Source organism: Phalacrocorax carbo, chromosome 1, assembly GCF_963921805.1.
Source record: "Phalacrocorax carbo chromosome 1, bPhaCar2.1, whole genome shotgun sequence".
NCBI lineage: Eukaryota > Metazoa > Chordata > Aves > Suliformes > Phalacrocoracidae > Phalacrocorax > Phalacrocorax carbo.
Genome location: NC_087513.1, coordinates 22714121 through 22738622, shown reverse-complemented (window position 1 = coordinate 22738622; position 24502 = coordinate 22714121). Strand labels below are relative to the sequence as shown.

The 24502-nt window shown below is 41.2% G+C and overlaps 1 protein-coding gene across 4 annotated transcripts in view; it reads right to left on the bottom strand.

Moving 5' to 3' along the window:
- The window catches only part of TRABD (TraB domain containing), a 36458-nt gene that overhangs the window by 4708 nt on the left and 7248 nt on the right, over nucleotides 1-24502 (bottom strand). For 3 of the 4 annotated variants that reach the window (XM_064445869.1, XM_064445860.1, XM_064445853.1), the window contains exons 2-9: nucleotides 19155-19217; nucleotides 16930-17008; nucleotides 14176-14342; nucleotides 13066-13206; nucleotides 7776-7886; nucleotides 6564-6703; nucleotides 4167-4339; nucleotides 1453-1564 (exon numbers count right to left, since the gene is read on the bottom strand). In XM_064445869.1, the coding sequence (XP_064301939.1) occupies nucleotides 1453-1564; nucleotides 4167-4339; nucleotides 6564-6703; nucleotides 7776-7886; nucleotides 13066-13206; nucleotides 14176-14342; nucleotides 16930-17008; nucleotides 19155-19178 (947 nt within the window). In that variant the 5' untranslated portion in view covers nucleotides 19179-19217. Of the gene's footprint in view, nucleotides 1-1452; nucleotides 1565-4166; nucleotides 4340-6563; nucleotides 6704-7775; nucleotides 7887-13065; nucleotides 13207-14175; nucleotides 14343-14479; nucleotides 14505-16929; nucleotides 17009-19154; nucleotides 19218-24502 lie in introns of those variants that run through there. The other variant, XM_064445879.1, reaches the window with a different exon arrangement.

Genomic DNA, 24502 nt, shown 5'->3' with positions numbered 1-24502 from the left:
ACATCACTTTACAACTTGTAAACCCTAACTAAATACCTGTAAGTCTCTAACGTTAGAGGTGACAACCACTGACGCACAAAACCCGCCTGTAACTCTGCTGCTCTGCAACTGCAGTGCAACAGATGAGGGGTAAAAAAGTTTAACGTGAAATGAGTCTCAAATATAGTAATCTTATGAATGTAATTTACTTCATATTATTTTCGAAAGTCAATGCAATATTAAAGTCTTATGAAAGATACTGATAACCATTCCTCTTAGTTATGGCACTGGCATGGTAAAGACAGTCAAGTCAAAGAGCTTAAACTTTAATGAAAAAGACCCTCTGTGTAAACTTGAAGACACATAGTCAGGCTTTTGGCTATTCAGTTCTGTAACATCCATGATGCAATCAACACTAACCGTACAGTTATAAGGATCTGGGCAACCTCATTTCACAGGTTATTTGCGAGGGCGCAAAGGAACACAGACATCTAGTTTGTGACTCCAGGCTTAGCCTTGAAAGAGACTTGTAAGTGGCAACGCAGGGCTTCCAAACATTGCATTCTTGGATCCAGACACCAAAAGTCTCTCTACGTCACATTTTAGATGCCTAAATACACCATTCAGGTGTGGCACAGTCTCTTCTGTTTTTCAGAGCCTCTGAAGAGATGGGTGAAATGCTTACATAAACACAGTAAACAGATGTGATAAGATAAAATGCTAATATTTGAAAGGCTCTATTATCCTAAACCACCGCAGACCAGTATTACTATGCTATAATCCCTCCTACATTTCTGAAGTTCTGACCTTTGTGGCTTTATAGGAAACACATAGTCTGTACATTTTGGTTTTTCAATTCCTTCCCTTACAAAGCACACACACCTATTTTAATAGGTACTTTGGAGCAAGAGTTTACCAGATAAATAGCTTAAATTGGCTCATATTTAGGTTTGCACATTGAAACATGTTATTCCTTTTATATATATATATATACACACACACACAGAGTTAAAAATAGGCTATGAGCAATTGTGATAGTAAGCTTGCCAGAGCCAGCAGTGTCCTGACACAACAAGAGCTTTGAATCCAATAGTTTGTATTTACCTAAGCTAGTAAGCTAGACGGGAAGCCTGGTTTTGTTTTCACCATCTTCTACAGCCCTCATTTGAATTCTCATGTTAAAAGCCTTAAATATGGATCAGTGAATTTTCTTTCTAGGCAAGGCCATCTTCTCACCTCTACTTCCCTCAATATCCAACTATTTACTTTTTTCCTTTAATATGTTCCTCTCCTTTGCTCTAAACACAATCTGCAAGCACTGCGCAGGAAGTCAGTGAGCTGACAGGGCAGGGATGACAGTAATGATGTTTCAAGCTGTGACAAACAACCAAAGAGACCCCAAACAAACCAATTATCCCTGTCTTTTAGCAAGAGAAGCTGTTAGGTCAACACGGAGGAAAGGATGACTGTTACCTCATTATTTCTTGGATGTTTAAGTCAGAGTTCCAGTTCTTTTCAATTCCAGGAACATGACCCATCCCAACAACACCAACTACAACAGCTGGGATATATTTTCTAGGTTCAGCTGAGAAAGAGAGATGGAGAGAAAGGAACACATCAGTAAAAGAACTAATTTCAAGCTATAAATAAATAGGCGATGTGTGAGATTACAAAATTGAATTTTCCAAGGGACTCTTATTACTAGATACTAAAACCCTGTTACATACTAAAAGTTAACAGTCATGTCACCCCACTGGCTCTTATGTTGAAAGTCTGAAAAAAAATCAGCATGGTTTCTGGACTTCAGGAAATGTTTGCTTCAGTAAACAGACCTGGCCAGGGCTCACACTCCAGCCTCAGGGTGAGAGGCTCAGCAGATGCAAGCTAAATTAATTTCTTTCCTCCCCTGTGTGGGTCATGTTTCTGTACTGCTTATTGGGAACAGCCCTGTTCTGTGCTGTCTCCTGAACAGAGAGCTTTCTCTGCCACTTTGGACAATGGCAGCTGGCACACATCCAAATTGTGACAAGACCTGGGCTAACACACAGAATGAACAACTGGAGAACAGCACTGGAGACCACACCTGCCCCTGTTAAGTTTGTTGTTACAGACCTGGTCTCGGAAAGTAACAGCAAATCCCACACCATCTGTGTGCAGCAGCTAGCCAGTCACCATTAGACTGTTGCAACACGTGCCAGCTCTCACCCTCACCCCCCATCTACCATCCAAATTCCACAACACCCAGTGGAAGTTAAGATGATATTCCTTAAAGTTTTGGGATTGCCTCTCCCCCAGTGGAAAAATGGCACCGTGCCATGATAAAAATAATTCACAGAAAACTTTAAGTAACAGTCATCATCAGGCTGCCTTCCTATGGGGGAAACTATACACAAATATAATACATAAATATAAAATGTAAGTTCCACTGTCTTGCTTTAAATATCCACCCTTGATTTTTCCAGGAATATGCAAAAAAAATTTGAAAAGTAGCCCTACCCCACCCCTCCTCCCCCTCCCCCAACTGAAACAACACTGTACTGAAAACACTAGAATTACTATGCACATTGTCAAAACTGTTTCTTTGGACTTGCCTTTTCTCACCCTATTCTAGGGTTGCTCTAAATCAGTGCTGCAACCAGAACCGAGGTAGAGCACAGCGCCCCGGCAGAACGGGCTGTCCACAGCACATCACATCCACGCCAACCTCCACCCGTATGTTCCTGCCAGCTTCTGGGCAGGATTCAAAGATGACGCCAGTGATGTTTAAAGCCCTGCCTGAACCTTAGTTCTGGAAGAAGCTTTTAACCCTTTCTCAGAATATTTTGTGTGGAATAAAGATAGAATGAAAAATTAAATGTGAAAATTTCATTTGCAAGCTCTTTGGAAGAATTCACCCAATCAAATAGTCAGAAAAAGGCCAGGAACAAATCAGACCTAGTTTAGGAACATATCAGACCAAAAATACAATTGAGTCCTGCAAACAGTGTCCAGGAATTTCCCCTTACTATGCCCCTACAACAAATGAACTGGAGAATGGTGACAATGCCCTGCTTCTGCTCATTTTAATTGTGGGGGTGTGTATTTTATTATGAATCTCAAGTATATAATTTGCCTTGTTTTGCCTCTTGTGAGCATGAATGCATAGAACAGATTATATGTATATAATATAAACGCACACGCTTCTAAACACTAAAGACTGAGACACGTGACTGTCAGTCAGGTGGTCCTTCACATTCATGTCTTTCATGATCCCATCTTCTGTTGTAAGTCCTTCATGATGTATATAAACCCCTTCCAGTTTCATAGGCGTTCACTACACCAGTGATCCCGAGACTGAGCTTTTAAGAAGGCCTATTTACAGGGAGGAAAAAAATAGAACAGGGGAATTGCTAAACAATTCCTCTTGTGGCTCATGACCCAGCCAGGACCAACAATAAAACTAAATTTTCAGCCATATCAACTGAGCTAACAAAAAATACAGTGTGTTTGGACAAACTTTATGAAGGCACCACTAAGGTAGTACTAGGCAAGGGAGACAGAACATAAGTGCCATCCCTTCACTATTTGCAATTACAAGACAGTGCCAGATGTCTGCACTGAAGTGATTACAAACAGTATCTTAAAGACAGCAAATAAGAGGTAACCCATAACCTCAGTATGCTTATATATAGGAAGGGCATGCAGGTCACATACAGCAGCAAAATACTTACAAAGGCTAGAGAAATGCAATTATTTTGTAGGCTTATACCTTGCTGAAACATGTAGAGTCACATGTTTCAAGCAAGAAACATGTTCCTGAGCTAGTGATGACAATGAATTTGTGGAGGTAACAAGGCAGAAATGAGAAAGGCAACATAAGTCTAGACTGCCCTGTGCTGTGCTGTAATACCAGATGCCTGCCTTCTGAAAAACTTGTCAGGCTCATTAGTATTTTCCAATTTTAAACAGCACAATGAGAAAGGAATCATAATTTTGAGTCTACTGCTCTTTGAAAATTCTTTACTTCTATAGGTGGTTGCACCGGAAGACTAATATCCCTTTTTAATTTTTTAAGTACCGTAGTCTTATGTGACACGTGGCACACATGAACAGAACAGAACATCCCAGATTTCTTGAGAAGAACTGAACTTCGGACTAGTACACAAAAAACACCTTGCTGGTTATGATATCTGCTTTAAAACAATTACTTTCTGAAGCTCGAGGTAGTTCTATCTGCTTTGCTGCTTGCTTCAGCATGTAGGTCAAGTAAATATCTCGTTCCGAGACAATTGTTCGATGAAGATCAGGAAATTCTCCAATCATTTCTGCCATCATCTGCTCCAGTAAATCCTTCTGTTTGCATTTCTCCACATCATCTTTACTGAAAGAAAGGTAAGTTTTCTCAGTATCTGTTATGCTTTTAAAGCCCAATACAGACAAACCAATGAATAATAACAATCGGGTATTATAAACATGGCTCACATAAACTGACACCCTACAGTTCTCTTCAAAAGCAAAACAAACTCCCTAAACCTGTAAAACTGGATATTAACAACGCCTCTACAGTGAGGGAAAGGGAAAGAAGAGAGGTCACTTGCCTTTAGGCAGTGCAACTGGATTTTCACCCTTCCCTGTTTGAAAGCTGACAATTCAACTGAGCAAAAGCAGTATGGCTTCAAAGGAAATAGTTATCATGGTGCCCCACTTTCAGTGTACATTAATAAGCTTAGAAGAGGCAACACAGAGCGCTCCCGAGGAAGCAGATCTGATCACTGAACACAAAGAGGCTCTATTTAAGGAACACAAAAAGCACACCATAAGGCACAGTCTGAGGGGATGGAAAGAGTTCTGCAGGTTCCTAGTGTCAATCACAGGTTTTCAGCAGGGAGGTCAAAGTTATAAATCAATTCCCTAAACAGAATAATAGGAAATGAGCAGGAAATAAACAAATAAATAATGCAGGAATAAATATAATGAGCTTTTATACTTTTTTTTTTAATAGGTGCTGTTAACCTTCTGTTTGCACCCACAGCTGTGGTACAGTCATAGTTTATGGCAGCAGAATCATCTGTTTTTGCAGCACTGTCTACTGAAGAATGATGCCAAACATACTTTCTTTAGTTTCCAAAATCAAAAGGACATTGCAAATGTCAACAGGGACAACCAAAAGGAGGAATGCATTGCTAGCTTTCAAAAGATCAGAGAAAAGCTATCAGACTGACACAAATTTGATGCGGAATTATTAGTCCATTTCATGGCTGGGTGCACAATACCCCTCTTCTCCCAACAGCTTCTCAATTATAAACACCTTTCCTTTTCAACCCCTATCCACATGTTATTTTTGAAGATCAATGTAGCAGATCAATTGTACGACAACAACTGAGATGTTATGTCCAAGCTTCAGTGGGAAGCTAGTGTACATATACTGTAATTTTCTTAATATTGCAGTTGAAAACCAAAATCTTCTTAGGATGGATAAAAGAACGGGGGAAGTTGCAGAGAAATATATCCTCCAATGCCCCCCAAAAGCCTGTGAATAGTTTCATGCTTGTATTAGACTAGTAAGTAAGAAAACTTACTTTGCACACGAAGTTAATGTAGTTAGTGGATTGAAAGAGGGTCAAACTCATTTTGCAGATGAATATAACAGCAAGTATTTACAGGAAAGGACAATTAAGTAAATGCTAAAACTGAAAACCAGAAGATTTAATTGACTAGACTACAGTTTGAGCCCTGGCCCAATTTTAAAACCCTGGAAAAAACTATCACAGATCACTTCCTGAACAGTGCAGAGCTCTCGTCACAGGGTATGAGAGACACATTGAGATTCGGAGACCACACGCACAGGGAACCCATTTCTGGCAAGCCTCCCACCGCTGCGAGTCTGGTAGGAGCAGACTGAATTTAGAGGGACAGCTGTACCTGTGTTCTCACCCAGTTCAAGCAAGTTATCACACCCCTACTTGTGGAAAGAGGAAGCAAACTCAGCACAGGGATGTCTCTGAAGGGCAGGGGATACCAAACCAAGCAAGGGAACAGCTGGCTGAGAAATATTACTGTAAGGCAAAAGTTCCTAACAATGTCCATTTATAAAGGCAATAATCATGTTGTCCACAGACTTTAAATGTTTTCTCTTGTTCCAAAAATCTGCTCAGACAGCAGATCCAGTTCTCAAGCTGCCCTGATCCAGATGTGACTTAGCATAGCAGGCCCAAGTCCTTTGGAAATCTTAAGGAGGTATAAATCAGCATACTGAGGCCTGACTCTCTTCTATTTACAATATCCATACACAGTAGTGGGAAAGATTTTATTTTCAGCGTAAAAATAAAAAATAATTTTAAAAAAGTTTTTCTTAAGTACACTAGGAATCCTCCAGCATCAAATCTTTCACTTCACCTGGAAGTAATGTATCAAGAGACCATTAAAGAAAGAGCTGGCACGCTTTTCAAAAATATGGACTGCGCAGGGTAGTTTGTATAGCTATCCTTCTCACTAACTTCAAATTTCACTGCATCAGGCTGGGTGCTGAGGACTTCCAGCTCTTAAAGTCAAACTGAAGAATTGAGCAATTCACCCCGATAAACATGTGGGATGATTATTCATACCTGATTGGATCAGATAAGAAGCAAAGGCCCCAGGCAAGCTTGACTTTTTGCCAAAAGGAAAGTGCAGCAATTGCTCTCTTAAATGTAACAGGGATGGGTCGGTCTCCAAGATGGAATTTACAGAAAGGTACTTTACTGGCCTGAAAGAAAAGATAGAGATCACTATTCAACATTTCATACTGCAGCATAGTACATCCTTATTAAGAGAATGTTTGTTTTATTGTGGTATACAAGGTATCTTAAAAAAGAGGAGCAAGTAGCGTCATACTTCAGCATCAAAAATATTTTGGCTTTGCAGTAAATAATTTCCAAAATACTACATCATAAAGGGATACATCAGCTACAAAGTGTGGTACGTATGCTTTCCTTTGCATACCTGTGTAAAAATTTCAGACAACCACTTTACAACAGGACAGAGCTAATATATGTATTTTTTTCCTTTCCCACTTAAAATGTTTCACTGTGGTCTGGAATGCTCAGGAAAATAAGCCTTTAAACAGTTTTCTTTTTATTATGGATAAATAAACGAAATTATTCCAGATTCTTTAACCGCTATGTTATCTTAGATTTCCTTACTAGTACCTAGTCTACATAAAAACAGCAAGACACATTCTGCGAGGTGGATACATACAGTCAAAATAGTGTCTCGGTATTCCCAGACAAAAAAAAAAACAAACAAAACACAACTAGCCATGACATACAGTAGAAGTCCAGCCGCTATTTACCTCCCAACATCACACCTGGCAGCAATACAAAAGGGAATGTTAGAAGACCAGACAGGACTAACAGACCAGTCAGATATTTTACTTCCTCAAATAATCTTTTCAGATGAATGTGCTGGATCTCATTAATGCTTTCACAGCCTGAAACCACCAATGGTGAGATTAGGATCCATACCCAGAATTCAAAACCAACTATTTAACAGGAACAAAAATTAATTAAATGGAAACAAATGCCATCAGAAATATAATCAGGAAAACCCCTTATCATTTGAAGCCGTTTTGGAGTTGCTTTCCTGCCACTTAGTGCTGCAAACCTCTGTACTTTTGAGTACACTTTGAAGCCAAAGATGATTTTTACTACTTGATAGGCTCCAGCACAAGTATGACCAGAGTGCTCTTTTCTAGCCACTAACAAATGGTTTTATTTAGTTCAACTCTGGGAGCAAAAGGCCAGTAATTTGACCTCAGAAAAACCACTTCAAGTTCGCACCTCTTTGAACGCCTCCCTGAATTCTCCTCCTGGGGCCATTCCCAGCTGTTCTGTGATGTGAGCAGAAACCTTCAGAAGCAGCATTTGCATCAATCCAGACATGACTCCGTTCTGACAGAAGAGGGAGGAAAGCATTAAAAAAAAAAAAAGAAAATCAACAAGTTGTGTGGGTTTCTCAGAAGATCATTGCACCGTTTAGTCATGAAAAAAACATTATTTTAGCAAAAAAGCAGCACTGAAGCTACCTTTTGCAGCCAATTCACTGAGCAATACAGTTCTTATTTCAGTTTGTACCAGTTGTGAAGTAGCTTTTCACTTCAGCCAGCAGCCAAAGTATTCTTCCTTTCAACAAAAACGTATGGCAGAGTTAAGAAAGGAGGGCAGCCAGACTCACTTAAGTCTGTATTTACTCCACCTGCATGAAGAAAGTGCCTGAATAACTGGGAAAACGGCTCTTAATGTGCATTTAATTCTTCCTGATCTGGTTACAAAAAAGAAAAAGGGCGGGGGATGCACACACAACCACAAGTATATTCACTGCACGTTCAATGGAATGCCACATTATAGAGATACTGAAAGGGAAACAGCTAGTGGTCTAATCATAAACACTTACACAACCCTGGGAAACACTAGGCTGAGGACTGGTTAGGTTAACAGCCACATAAACACAGAGAATCTAGCGTTGTGCAAAAATTGCAGTGCATGACTTCAGCGCATAAGACCTCAGAGCAGACCTCACAGTCCTGAGTATGACTCACTCCCACAAGCAGAGTGAAGGTCCCTCCCCACAGTCTGTTACTTTTTGAGTAGAAACCTAAAATCAAAACTCTTCTTTTTAAGAAGAAATTTCTCCTATATATACTTATGCAAAATTTCCCTTCCCTATTCTTTTACAAAAAGAATGAAAAAACATCTCAAACAAATCCATTTAGAGCCGTTCCTTCTGTCCAGCTCTGGCTGTCCTCAACCAGTTATTTTTGCAACTAAGACTCAGTGGCTGAGTGTTACTTGTCCCCAGGCTTAACCTGTACCTTGGTTAGGCATCTCCCCCAATTTGCCATCAGTCCATACTGCTCCCAAAAGGGGCATTCTCCCTTCCCCTGCCAAAGGTTAATTTCCTGCTGTATCACCAGCTTTATGCAGCTGAAGACGAGGTTACACTGGATAGCTTGAGTTAATATAAGTGCCTGAAGTTGCCAGAGGAAGGTCCAGGTCTCCATTCCTTGAGCATGCCCCTGGGAGCAAATGATCCACCCTGTGCCAGATCTGATGCTTGTGTGACCTCTCCAAAGGCTGTAGACAGTTTCAGCAGTTCGGTGGACTCAACAGTCACTGAGGACCAGAACAGGCCAGATAGGGACTATTTTCAAAGCCAGTTGCTTATCTGCTTTATCACGCTACAAACTAGCAAACATGACAGAAAGACAGGGCACTGGACTAGAGACAAAGAAGAAAGAGGGAAGAAAAAGGATTTTCAACATCCTTGAGATCTGGTTCAAAAGCCTGGGGGACAAGGGTTTCCAGAAGTTCAGAAAAGATGCCCCCAAAGAAAAGAAAGCCAGGATAACACAGCCTGAGGTTATTTGCTGGCTGATCTTCCCATCAGGACTGATGTACTTGAAGTTGCATTTTTACACTGAGACAGAAAGATTCATCCTGCTGGCTAACAGAGGGATGCACCTTTGAAGTGCATCTGAGTCACTTGTGCTCTTACCCTGCATGAAACTCAGCACCTGCCATATTTGCTAAGCATCAAGGAGATAAAAGGTGACAGGCAGCCGTATGTAACAGCAACCAGCAACAACTGGCCAGCCAGAAAGTGCTGGGGGATAAAGAATAAAATGCATGAAAACCGATGGTAGCAAAACAGTAAAAGAGGTTATTATCAATACCAGATTATTCAATGTCAGACAAAGGAAAGCTGACCACAAAAGAACATTAAATCCTGAGTGGCTGGCACAGGTTAGATGCAACAGCCATAAACACAAAGCAATGCACGAGTAGGCAGAAACTGAACTGCACAGGCAGAGGGATTCAGAGCTATTAGCACACAGGAGAGAGAAAGCAAAATACTGATTTTATCAGTCCAGTCAGTGTTTGATAGCAGTCAGAAAGCAAGAGTGAGAGGGATTACCAGGAAAGGAACAAAATAGGAACATCAGTGAGTTGCTGTACAATCTCTAGCAGACTCCTGTCTTGAAAACAAGATACTTGAACTAGAAAATGTGCAGAGAAATACCAAACATGTGAGAAGAGGCTAAACAAATACTCATGAAGGGAATGATGACTGAGGAAGACACACTCTGTCAGACACCATGACTGGCACGGAGACAGTGAAAAGGACAGGAAGAGAGGAATACCCAGGCAAAGTACGACTGCAGGTTCTAATGCCTTTCCCCAGGCATCTGTTATTGGCAGCTGCCAGAGAGCTTCTGAAGCAGATAAATCTTCCACCGGACTCAGCACAGAAACACTTATCCTAGGTATGGGAACACAGCCTTAGGAGGGGGTCCTGGGGCTACTCTTCGACTGTATAACAAGTTACAGATCCAGCACTAACTGGAGAACTGTGGGCAGAAACAAACTGTTTGTATTTTGGTCCTCTGGATTTCTTCTTTTAAAAACTCTAATTCCCATGGACACAGCCCTGTGCAAACATAGTCTTGCCACCTGGAGCCTGGAACTAGTTTTCCTACTCTGCAAGCATGCTGCAGGTTAAACTTTAAAGCACAAGTGAAGGTAGCAAGTGACAGCAGCCAGCTCCTGTCCATATGGACGTACCTGTCATCTACCAATTCACATCATATCCATTTAATAGAACAATCCTATAACTTACCTTAACATGGAGGGCTATATTATACAGTGCAAAACAAGAGCTTTTTCACTGGCCAGAAGCATAAAAAACCCCCCAATACTACAATATATTCCTGCACAGGTAACTTCACCCTAAAGGAGTAGGTTAAAAAAAAAGTGAGGTTAAGCTAAGATTTTGCTTCCACCAGCCCACTTTCTCTTTTGCCCCAGAACAACACTTCAAGTCCTCCTCTGTGTCAGGACCAGCAATCATACAACCACATGATGCAGCTAAAAAGCAAGCCCTGTTCAGACTGCCACGCGGCCATGGTATGGACACAGAAGGGACGGTGGAAACAGGCAGCCAGGGGAGAAGATAAGACAAAACCTGTCTTACCAGTTTGCTTTAAGCCACCTGTTACTGTCTCTCTTCAGGTAACCTGCACTTGAGCCAGATACCAGTCTGCACTGTGCTGCTTTGCTTAATGGAAAACAAACACATAGTTCTCTGCAAAGAGCTGTAAGCATTTTAAAATTCAAGGAAGGGCTGGAGGAAAGCTGTTTTTAACCTGCAACAGTTGCTTGATAAGCTGTGAATACCAATGACCCATTTGCAAGCGTGTAATAGTTTCATATTAACACTCTGCTCAGTTTCCAACTACAATTAAGAGCAATGAAATGCAATTTTACTTCCTAAGATTTATACAGTGATTATAAAAAGACAGTTTTCTTTTCCTAATTTGATACTCAAGGATGAAAGTAACAAGCAGTTTTGACTTTTGGTGTAACTTTTGGGCCTGAATGCATGTTTCAGTGAGAGAGGACAACTGAAGCATGACTGAGCAACTTACCAGCTGGTTTAATTTTTACTGGACAAAATCAAAGATGCTACAATTTAGCATGAGACAGTTGGACTGCTTCTCCTGATTTTCCCTATATAACCCATGCTGCTACTGAATCAAAGGAGGAAGGTTGGTTGGTTTGTTTTTTTTTTTCTTGAGACTACAGTTGGAGAAATATATTGTTTAAAAGGCTCAATGTCCAAATTCAATTACTTGCATTACCCCTGGTGACAAAGGAGACTAACGTTGAGCTGTAACAGTAGGAAGGGTCTTTGTGTTAATTCTCTGGCTTTGGAGCCAACACAGTCTGTATTTCCTACAGTCTGCACACAAGAGCACTTCAAGCCCTGGTAGGAAGTGCTAATTACAAAGCTGCCAACACAAATTTACATCACAGAAAAAAAAAAGTCTGCTATTTTATTTTCATTGTCCTTTTCCTTTTAACAAAGAAGCACAGCAAAAACTGTTGCATTTATCTTTGATATTAAAAGAAGGCTTCTGTGCCTGTTTACCAGGTCAGAAGACTCCCAATAATGCTGCTCTGGTTCTTGTGGACATGCATTCTTTTGGTTACATGCATCAGAACAATCCACCTTACCTAAAGTAAACAGATGGATGCAGTAATTGATGCAATATGCAAGTATTTTGCAATGTTCTTTTCTTTGATAGGACATAAAGAAAACAGGAAAGACACATTATTGCCTAACTCTGAGTCAGAAAGCCTGCACTGAGACACTGTGCACATGCGCGCGTGCACAAACACACAAGCAGACTAGCTCCTAGCCACTGCAAGTGCTTCTGCATGGATGCAGATTATATTCTTCCAAGGGGTGCAATCCTGCAAATTGCCCAGTTACATCAATAGAACAATTCCAATATCCAATTACCACACAACCAAAATAAGAAGCTATGAATTTGTTTATTCAGCTGGATATTGGAAACTCTTTTTACTATTGATCGCATACTGCCATTCTAATAAAACATCCTGTCATTTTTAAGTCAACTTTGTGCTGTTTCATTGTGCCTAGCTTAAAATTACTTAAATACAAACTAACTGTGTGAAACTGAAAAAATACAGGACAACACTTGTTTTGCGCACACATCCCAGACAGCGTCAAAGCGCCAGAGTGGTTACGATCTGAATAGAATCCCACACTTTTCAGCCCAGATTTTTCCAAAACCTCCCTCAAGGCCCACTGTTAATGAGCAAATGGATGGGAATTTAAAAGAAAGAGCAACGCACTAGGATGAAGAAGAATTGCAACTAAACAGATCATGACAGACAACACGAAAATTAAGTGCTCCTTAAAAAGCTGTGATACAGAAGCAGACTGTAGGGATAATAATCATATTTAGGTGAATTAGTAGAACATTACAATGACAAAGTTAAATTTGTATCCTGCAAATGGAGCAACTGTTAAACCCAGAAGGATTCCTGCTTAGGTCAACAACTGCCCAAATAATCCTGTTGTGGAAGAGAAGCCCTCAATACTCCAGCTGAAAACAAAATACCAAACCTAACCTTGCCACTGTAATGGTACTCTCATCTAGGTGAGCAGTATCGGGGTTCCCAGCTGGTGGGAACGCTGGTTTTGGTTGTAACTTGACAAATTGCTCTTGACAGAAACCTTTAATTCTCCCTGTGAGAATCATACCTGCTTTATAGCTTGTTGAAGTTTTTCCAGATTTATTTCTTTGGCTTCCTTTAGTAATGTCTTTTCATCCATCTTCAACATAGAAACTCTGTACTGGCATAGTTCCACCACAACTACATCAGGCTGCACTTCTTGTATTGTCTGAAAAACATTAATTTGTTTACACCAGTTTAGGAAGGATTAAACAGAAATGCAGCCAATATCGATACTTCCATGAGAAAAGGGACTTAAAAGCGCATTCTAGCAATCATTTTCAATTAAAAGAACAGTGAAAGAGTAAACAAGGCTTCTCCAAACAGCTATGTATTGAGAAAAACATTGAGGAAGATAGCAGAGAAATGCTTTGGGGCAGGAAGATGGAGAACAAATTGTGCTGGGGGGAGGGGGTGGATGGGGAAAAAAAAATTTATGTTAAACTTTTCACATTCACAAAGTTTCTTTGACCATACTCTCCAATCATTTGCAATCTCAGTTAGAATAAGCTTTCTAAGAACCAGGGTTGATGATTCTGGCACAAGATTCCTCTCCCTCTAGCTCCTGGAGAATAAAGCTACTCTAAACTGCAGACTTTGCATGAGGTACAGCATGAAATAGTTCCTACTTCCACTAGAGCTTCAGACCTATCTGTATCTTGTATTCCATTCTCAGGTTTGGGGCAGCACGGTTTTACAGCTCAGTGTTATTCACCCCAGGCACACAGGTGTAAACTGCAGTTTCTTTTCTAAGCTTTGCATCTTCTCAGCACATCCCCATCACAGTGTGTGCAACCACCACAGTATGCACTGTTGGTGCGACTATTGTGACAGGCAGGGTAAGCTTCGCTAGTGAGACTTCTACTTTTGACACTGGCACTGTATCTACATTTGTTGTTTAAGGGTAAATAAAATTATTTGGGATGGGAGATCAATGTATTGCATAAAAAAATTACTAAGATAATATGCTGCCTCTTAGTTCATCCCAAGCACTGTCAGCCCTCAAACAGCTAACTTGAGAAGAACACAGTCTGGAGGTTACAGCACAGAATGAAGTCAGAGAGTTGGACTTCATTCTACTTAACATCGTTGACATCATCATAAACACACTGCTGAAGGACTTCCACTTCGTACTTACCTTCACTACGTCCTTTTTGCTGCTGTCACTGAAGTGGGCTGTTCCAACCACGTATACTTTAGAACCATCCTCTGTGTCAAGCTCAGTCACAGTGCTTGGTAAATTAGGTTTTTTCTGCCTCTTCTTCATCTTCATCTCCAGAAGAATTTTAAATGCATCTGCATCAGCTATAAATGTAAAGAAAAATAGAAAAAGAAAGGACACATGACTATAAAGTGCAGCTAAGTAAAACAGAAAATAAAAATGTCACCACTAAACAGGAGATCAGAGCTAAAAGGCCATTGATTTACCACTGTAATCTTACATTCAATTCTGAGGCTACATCATTGAGAGTGCCACCACTGGAGAGGCTGCCTCCAAGCATGGGTCTCAGTCCAGGTTTCCTACCCTGTGGACACTGGGACAGGTTGTCCATGCAGTTCAGTAAGGGAAAGAGAGAAGCTGTGTGGCAGGTGAGGTGGATAGAGAAGCAAAGAATACTTAGAAAATGTATACACTAAATTGAAGAGAAAAAAAAAGGCATTTTTTTTCATTCTAGAACAAAAGTGTTCCCTTTTGGGATTTTATCTCTACAAACGATAGCAACACATGTACAATGGTGTGAGTATGCTGGTAAAGTCACCTGCACATATTGGCACATACAGGATACCTAGAGTATCAGTCTTAGCCTTTTCTGTGTTAACACACCAGGGATCAGTATAGAATTGAAAATTAAACCTTAAGAGGTATTCAGGTCAGGAAACCAATCATTCTTCCCTAGTTTCAACAACAAACTACTTAAGACCAAAACGGTACGACATGAGTTCAGCCCATCTATGTCAAGCTTGCCATGGAAAATAGGAAGATCTATCACAATTGCTTGTTCAATGTCAGAAAGCCTCACAACTGAGATAGAGAAGCTTCAGTTTTACATCAGTGGGAAATATAGTAACTTTGAATGAGTTTTCTTTAAGCTGCAATGCATCTTAGAAAAAAAAAAAGCATCAAGTAGGAAAGCAGAGTTTTGTTTCCAACCAACTCTCTTTCTCTGGCAAGCTGCTGCACAAGTGAGCAGAGATCTCAAGTGATCCAGACCCTGGATAGGATCATAATCCCAGGGGGAAAAAAAAAAAAAAAAAAAAAGAGGTTAGTGAACAGTTTGCAGGCAGGATGTCAAAGGTGCAGACAAGTTACAGCCTCCTACCATACATTCATTCATTTCATGAATCTGGTTTAACTACGTGGCTCTGGCCCCAGATCTGTCCCACAAATACTTATCGCACAAGATTTTGTCAAGAAAGTCAAAACCCATAACAAAAGCCACCCTCCATCATCCTTCTTAGTCAGCATTTTAGCAGCCTAGTATTTCATGGTCAATACCCAAGAACATGGTATGCTGCAATCAGTACGGCCTGATCTAAGACCACGTTACTGCTAGAAGAGATGGTGAGGAAAACATCACTGTAAAAGGAAGGAGAAGTTGCAGTTGTAGCACTCTCAGTCACATAATCTTAGGAGCAGCCATAAATAGATCAACCAAAATCAACCTCAGCAAATATCCTGCCTCTTACAATGGTCAAAAGTGGGTATCTAAGGAAGAGTACAGGAAATGGGGAAGCACGTGCAATACCTTCCCCAAACACTCTACCAACATAAAGCCATTTATGGCTTAAATACCCCCCGTTGAAAGTGGTTTCTATGTATTCAGTAACCCTTAAAGGATTTCCTTTCTATTAATTTCCCAGCCTTCACCTCAAACATATATTCAGAACTGGAATGAATAATGTTTCATGTGAAGAAAAACTGCTATAACAGTGCAGTACCAGATGTTATCATTTAAGGACATAATCAAGGAAAACATTCTCAGGAGCAGCTACAGTTTTTATTAAGCTAACGTCTTTATCTGAAGAAAAAAGCAACATAAAAAAGTAATCTGTTTCTTTAGGTATGAATGCTTTCCCATAGCTTTAGTTAGGGCTCTGTTTGCTCCCATGACTGTTATTTCTGAAGGCTATGATCCCTAGGGATTTTTCAGCAACTTCAGCATTATAGTAATGTTGCTGTTACCCGCTGATTTGCCCTAAGGTGCTCCAGAGCCTGTTATTTGCCAGAAAGCACAATCTGAATGCTCCTATTGTTCAAAATTAGGATTGTATACGTTAACATCACAACAGTATATCAATAAACACAAAGCACATCCTAAGAAGCCTTTGTTTTCTCCTCCAGAGAAAGAAATGTCTGTCATTATCTCATCCTTACCACTAAAAGGTAAAGACTGATACTCTTCCTGGGCTTCACAAGACAGTTTTGGCTGGAATACTTCCTGTTCCCACATCCTGCAGGCTTGGCCTTCCTATCAGAAATATTATCATGCAGGCATGGGCAAAGTATTCCATCTGGGATGATGGATTCAACATCGTAACACTAGATGCCAGAATGCCGAAGCAAACATGTACTTATCCATCTCTGGCTTAGAGAGCAATGACTGAGCTTAAACCAATAGCCGAGAATAGGTTTAAATCAAAAAACATTTACTTTATTTTGTAAGCATGGGAGCAGCAAACTGACAATCAATATGGCATTGCTCTTTCCAAATTTGGTTTACACAACTAGGCCCTTCTACAAATCATGAACAGATTAAGCCAGATATGACCTCATTCGTATCTCACTTTTGTGCCAACAGCCACATCCTTATTAGGTAAGGAGAAGGCATGGACATTTAGCTTAATATACTTCCAATGTGATACACCCTCCCCAGTCAAACCAGAAACATACAGATATTCTGCGATACACTTGACGTTTCCTTTGGGCCATCTTCTGGTGCATCAGAGGAGGACATTGGATCTGCAGCAGCCTGTGTGAAACAAATTCAAAAGGAGGCTGGGAATTATAATGAAATGTTTTAATACATCTTTCCCCTTGTGATTTTGCTTGATTTGAACCCACATATAATATTCAAGCAAGTAAATAATTTAAGCAGTGTCAACAGCTCAGAACGTCTGCGGTTTTACAACTGTTTTTCTCCTAGCTGGGTAAGTACGAGAAAGAACATGTGACAAACTAACTATTTCATGCCTATTTCAAAAGACAGTATTTATAGCCAACATGGAGTTTTTAAAAAATCTGATTCTAGATTAAAATAACAAATTTATTGCTAACACTACCATAGTGTTTTCTGTGTCAGAAACTAAAATGTGTGCTGATTATTATAACATCATTGCCATTTTATAAGATGGTATATTTGACTCAACTACCAGTCACCATTAGTCTTTCAGGAGTCTGACAAAGTTAATCAGCACTCACAAGAATACACATATCCATTCAAGAAGAGTCTGCTCAAATATTTTATTCTGCTAGAATAAGTGTAAGGCAATTACCCAATATGCACACCCGAACTTACAAAACATATGTCCACGTTGACGTTATATACTTCAGAAATCAAAGTCAAAAGGATGAAAAGCATCTGCATAGTTTTGTCCCCTAAGGGATCAGAGGTTAACTGAAGATTCCCAAAGACTGACTTTAAGTATTATCATTAGAAGTATAGGAGGCAAGTCTTTGTCTAACAAAACCTTCCTTATTTTTAACTACCAGGCAAGTTTTAAAACCCGTGCATAGAATTCAAACAATCCCAGTCATTCAGCCTATGTCATCCAAGCTGGAGAGGCAGAGTTAGTGCAGAAAAGAGACACTTAAGAATCAGGGAAAGCTCAACTATAAACTATCTTTAGACAACTACATTAATTTAAAGTTGTATCAGGATGACTACTGGGAGAATCTGAAATCCTTGAACAGTCAAAAAGTTAAAGACAGGATCAGAATCCATCATCATTCAAGTACCTTCCAAAAGAAAAGCAAACCTAATGAGTTAGCAAGCAGGCAGCCAAATTCTCCTGAAGGATGCCAGCTTTTTAGCTAGAGCGACTGGTTTACTTTGTACTTGGCCTGGTAAGGTTTAAAATAGGACTGTACAAAGCACATCCAATTGTTAAGAGCTTTCAACAACAGTAATTAATTTCTTCTCGCATTCCATTTCACCAAACAGTAACTTTCAGAAAATAAATCCTGAGTGTCTTACTTCAACCCCATTGAAGGTAAGGCAAAATTTATCACGCATTTCATGGAGTAAGACCAAAAAGTACAACAGCTCTACAGCATAAAGTTTAAAACATTCACAGCGACATATCATCCTTTCACTACAAAGCAAAAGTCTGTTTGTGGACAACTGTAAACTGCAATTACACCGCAAATTACAATTACATTCACAAATCACAAACTTAACACCAGCTCAGCTTTTTGATCACAACATATGGCTTGACTCTACTGCTTGCATATGTAACTCTAGTCACAAAAATATTTTGAAAAATCTATCCATCTGTAACATATGGAATTAATCCTGTCACTTATGCTGGCTTTGTCATCATAACAACATTACAACATTGCAGTGGGAAAAAGCACTAAGCACCACATTAAGAGTCTGCCATTCTATTTTTTTTTTAATTAACTAACAGGACACAGGAACCAACATTTTTATGTAAGAAAAAATACCTGAGCTTCACCTGTTACACCAGAAAAGATATTTGGAGATACATGGATATGAAAGGAGAAGAAAAGGAACAGAAAGGGTAGAAGAAAAGCATGTCAGTTTACTTTGGCAAGGTGCTTAACCAACGAACAGTGAGATCATTCATACGCAATTTGTGTAACTTACAAAACATTTTTTCCTCCTAAAGGTTTAAGCTCATAGGTTAGACTATTTTCTGCAAGTCCTCCCTTGCAAGTAAATGAATTCAAAAGACCCGTTTTGGCTTTTGCAGTTGTAGGAACAAGGATCCTGAAAAGAACCTAAACGTGGCAAAACAATAGCACCCAGCCCCCAAACCCCTACACTGGTAGTCTCAACCCAGACTTTGCAGACCTTCCCTGAGGATGAGTGGAAGAGTCTTGACCTTCCCTGCAATTCTACTGTGAGAAAAAAAAACTTCAGCTCCAAGCCCTACCTCCGGCTGTTGCTCCTCTTGCATCCCTGCGGCGTAGGCTTATTTTCACCAACCACACAAGAACTGTAGGAAGTAAAAGGAAGAGTATTAAAAATTAAAGGCATAACCCAGAATATTTGTTTGAGAACTCCAAGACAAAAAAACCCAGAAGTGTCTCTAGAATCTCTGATAAAAGCTGAAGTAATAAAAGCAGCAAACTGAAGATGCACAAATCCACCTTTTCAACTCTGCTTCTCTTAAAAATAATAATTAAAAAAAAAACCAAGAAAGCCCCCCAAAATAAAACCCAGAATAAAACAAAAAAACCCACAAAACATCAATAGGATAAAACTAGCCCGTCTCAATCTATTTTTTGGGTTGACTAATTCCAGGCATAGTCCTAGAATTCTCACACACACTGCGAATACCTTGATAAACATGGGTGGATTTCATGGGAACTCAGAATTTGCTTTGTTTGCTGTCTTAGATTCTGCAAAAATGCCTGTTTCCTCCAGATCACTCACAAGCAATTGAAGATATACGATGGCTGTCAGAAAGGTTCCAGCAATAGTAAAAATCTTGCTCAAATAGATCAATAGTTCTCTCCTCCAAACAAACTATGTCAAGACAGTATTTAGGCAAATTTTATGAATTATCTGTGTTCCTGGGACTTCACTACTACAAGGAACAGGAAAGTGGACACAATCTTAATATTGAACTAGAGAGCCACATGCATTAACATCTGATCTGCATCGTGTTATGTACATATTTACAAATATGCCAGGGTCAGAACATGAGTGAGATAATGCCTGTGCGAAAAACCCTGGGAACCGGGCTTTTAAACCCTCGGTGAATGGTTTCCATGTCTTAGTTCTGAGATTCCTTCTTCCACCCATATTGTTCAAGTCCCAAAGTTCTCCCTGAAGCTAACAGAGTGTTATAATTTGGCTTTGACAGTACTCTAAGGGGTCTGCACAAGCTACTCACCACATGACTAGTGCTCATTCTGCTATCTGATGAAAATCGAAACACTTGTAGAATAAAATGCTGCTTCTTCAGTGCAGTATTTTGGGTTAGTTACCTCCCTCTGAGCTGTTTCACAGTACATGTGAACAGTGTTTTATTTTATTGGACTGGAGAGCAGTCCTGACCAACTTATTCATACAACCAATTTGCAGCCCTACTCTGAGGCCTGGAGGGACAAGTTAGGCTCCTGCCTATACCCAGTCAAGGCTGGAGGAAAGCTGGCTGGAACCAGGGTGATGGCATATTCCAGCACAGAAAAGTGATGGCAAAAGTCCCCCCACCCCTTCCCCAAATGCAGCCTCCTTCAGTCTGATTAGTGCTCTGTGTCCTGGTTTCTCACCTTGTTTTCAAGTGAGTGGTTTTGCTTAAAATACGTTTCTATAAAAAGAGCATTCGCCTGGGCAGCATGAAGCATGCAAGTGTAATTCAGACAGCTGGCACACCTCCCTCCACACACGTATGGAGGGACTTCAGCAATTCACGCCTTCGTGTTGTCCACTGCTAGTGGTCAGCCAGCAAACCACAGACCACAGCTGCAGGCTGGGCAAGAAAAAACCAGAGTGAGCAAGAGCCTGGCTTCTGCGTGCTCCCTGGAGCAGAATCCCCATGAAAACCAGGAGAGCCCCATGCCCTGAGCAGGTAACAGCTACAGACGCAGCTCCGAAGCTGTGAGGCAAATACCCTGTTGAAACAAAAACTACACACTGCAAACGGTCCAAGAGGTTCAGAAACAAACTATTTATTCACAAACACATGAGAAGTCTGCAATGTAAGACAGTTTCCCAAGTAGTCCATTGTTTTTGCTACAATGCATAATATAAATTTAAAACCATGACCATGCCTTCCCCCTTTCCAAGGAGTCAACTGAAGGAAACTTGGATGTAAGCTGAAAACTGCAGGTGAAGCAGAACTGCTCTTTCTGGTTCAGTATTTCCATGGCTTACATACGGTGTGGATAGCTCCAAGTAAGTGCAGCAGAAGGAAACCCCTGCCCAGAGACCCACACCCTGAACAGGCAGGCGCCAGCCCACTGACACCTCACGCCGTACAGCCTGGCAGCATTGTGGGCTTAACTGAACCTAGCACTTGTTTTTATGCTGTCCTGTCTCTGATAGACTGGTTTAACTATTTGTACACTTGTGCAGTAAACCAGACTGGAGACCAGATTCAGGTTAAAAAGCAACCTTTCCCCCCCCCCCCACCCTACCAAGGTGCTTTATGCTCAGATGACCAAGCAGCAGCAGAACTGAAGGGACAGTGTGAAACAGAGATGCTGAAACCAACACCGCCCTCTGAGAAAACATTTGTCCAATTACACCACCAGTCAGGGGTGTACCAATACTCTGATGCTCAGCTCTGGGCTTGGTTCTCAATTGTTACATGCAAAACACCAGTGTTTTTCTGCCAGTTAATCAGCTGGCCCTAAATATAAACTTAAGTTCTGAGCTTGGTTAAAGCCTGCTGGGGTCTGAAAACAGGTCTCTCATCCATGGGAGTGCTCTTAAAAGTAGCAAACGGCAAGTTTCAGGTAAATAGGCTTCTGTACAGAAGCATCAAGTGATTCTTTTCCACCAAGTGACGTTTTAGAAAACCTCATCCCATTCTCACCACTGGGTAAATGACATGTCTGATACTGGAGAGAGATCTTCTCTGAAGTACGCTCGTGCTAACTAGCACTTCTTTTCATCTGACCTGTACAACCTTTGGAGACAGCGAAGCTGTTCGCTCAGTGTGGTTCCCAGCTCCACCACAGCGGGGTTCCAGCCTCTGCAGGAAACCCACAGCCCAATACCATGAGGGTCAGATGAGAGACTGGGCAGCCCCATTGACAGGCAAGTCTTCTACTGGTGTCTTTGAGGTCTTGTTCTAAGGTGCTTAGATCTGCTCAAGACCCACTGGAGGTGAGATTTTCCATGCAGAAGACCTGTTTCTAGATTTTTTTTTTTTTTCTTCCTTAGAACATGCCTGGGAATTCAGGTTATTCAGTCAACACTAATCACAGAATGGTTTGGGTTGAAATGTACCTTAAAGATCACCTAGTTCCAACCCCCCTGCCATGGTCAGGGACACCTTCCACTAGACCAGGTTGCTCAAAGTCCTATCCAAACTGGCCTTGTACACTTCCAGGGATGGGGCATCCACAACTTCTCTAGGCAAGCTGTTCCAGTGCCTTACCATCCTCACAGTAAGGAATTTCTTCCTTACAGCTGATCTAAATCTACCCTCTTTTAGAGCCATTACCCCATGTCCTATCACTACATGCCCTTGTAAAAAGTCCCTCTCCAGCTTTCTTGTAGGGCCCCTTCAGGTGCTGGAAGGCTGTTATAAGGTCTCCCCAGAGCCTTCTCTTCTCCAGGCTGAACAACCGCAGCTCTCTCAGCCTGTCCTCACAGAAGTGCTCCAGCCCTCTGATTATCTTTGTGGCCCTCCTCTGGACTTGCTCCGAACAGGTCCATGTCCTTTGTATGCTGAGGGCCCCAGAGCTGAATGCAGTACTCCAAGTGGGGTCTCACAAGAACAGAGTAGAGGGGGAGAATCATCCTGGTCATGGTTCTTTTGACACGGCCCAGGATATGGTTGGCTTTGAGCTGCAAGTGCACATTACTGGGTCACACTGACTGATCAACCAACACCCTCGAGTCCTTCTCAGGGCTGCTCTCAATTCATTCTCCGCCCAGCCCGTATTTGTGCTTGGGACTGTCCCAGCCCATGCGCAGGGCCTTGCACTTCGCCTTGTAGAACTTCATGAGGTTCACATGGGCCCACTCCTCAAGCCTGTCAAGGACCCTCTAGATGGCATCCCTTCCCTCCTGCACGTTGACCGCACCACAAAGCTTGGTGCTGTCAGCAAATTTGCAGACACTGCACTCAATCCTGCTGTGCATGTCGCCAACAAAGATGTTAAACAGCGCCAGTCCCAATACTGTCCCCTCACAGATGCCACTTGTCACTAGTCTCCACTTTGTCATCAACCACAACTCTGAGTGCAATCATTGAGCCACTCAGTGGATGAGGAATTGGCTGATCTGTCAAATCCACGTCTCTCCAATTTAGAGACAAGGATATAATGCGGGACTGTGTCAAATGCTTTGCACATATTAAGAAAAATCTTACAGCTGGTTGTCATCAGCAGACAAACTCAACTGAACAACTGCTGTGAAAACCTGTGTGTTCAAGTTCTTGCTTAGCATGAGTGTCAATAGGCACAAAACATGTCAACACCAGAGTGCAGATAAAGCTGGCTACTCAGACAGCTAGTGTCATCATCGTCAACAGAGGAGAAAGTACATGTATTCTGGGAACTAGTCAAATACTATGGACTCCAGGCTGACCTAGCTCATCCACAAGAAAAAGCTACCACCCTTGTAGACCTATGTATTCGCAGAAGATATCCCCATCCCATGATACTTGAAATAGTAATCCTGAAACGTCTGCGAGAGGACTGAATATACCTTGCTGCTACACAGATAAGGAATTGAAGCATATGAATCTGTACTTCCTCCTGCTGCGTCCAACAACAAGAAAAACGGTGCTAATTCAGATCAAATCCTGGCAAGCATGTGGGCAACTTAAATCCAAGCATTTCCAAGTTTCTTAGAGCTTGATTTTTCAACCTTGCGATTTTTTGCGATTTATTCAATTTTCTAAAGAAATTAGACTAGGTAACAAGGCAGAGCTTATTTGTCTGTGCTTGCTAACCCATAGGTGAATTTTAAACAAACTTGGCATGGAGGAAGACTCTCAGTGTCATTCAGAGGTCCTCCAGGGAAGACTGCTCCTCCAGGAAAAAAAGATTGCTGAAGACTACAGAGGGTGGTGGGTGTGCATGTGAAAAAGCGGAGGTTGGCAGAACCTGCCAGGGACTAGAAGGAAATGCAACCCCAAGTTGTAAAGCCACAGGCAAAAGAAGCTGTTCAGACAATTATTTATTGTGTTCCACAATACGTACACCACATCTCATAACCTCATGTTACTCTACTTAACATAGTATTTGGCATGAACATGTGAAACCCATCAAATCCCTCTCCTCCAGCTACTTCAAAGGACTGTAAGAGGCCCTCATGAGACAAATCACATACTGAAAATCTCAGATATGACAGTGCATTTCTTTCAGACAAACTGGGAGATGCAGCGTCTAGGCACTCATCAAGATCAGAGATTAGAAACTATTTCTGGTCTCTGATCTGTCAGGAGACTGTCTTAATCAGGGATTCATTCCTCCTGCTGAGAGTACCACCAAGAAATTTCCTGGAGCAAGAAGAAACAAGGAGGAGTCTGACTGGGCTGTTATGATCCGGCAAGACTGGGTTTTGCCTCTGGAATTTTCTTGAAAGGACTCCTTG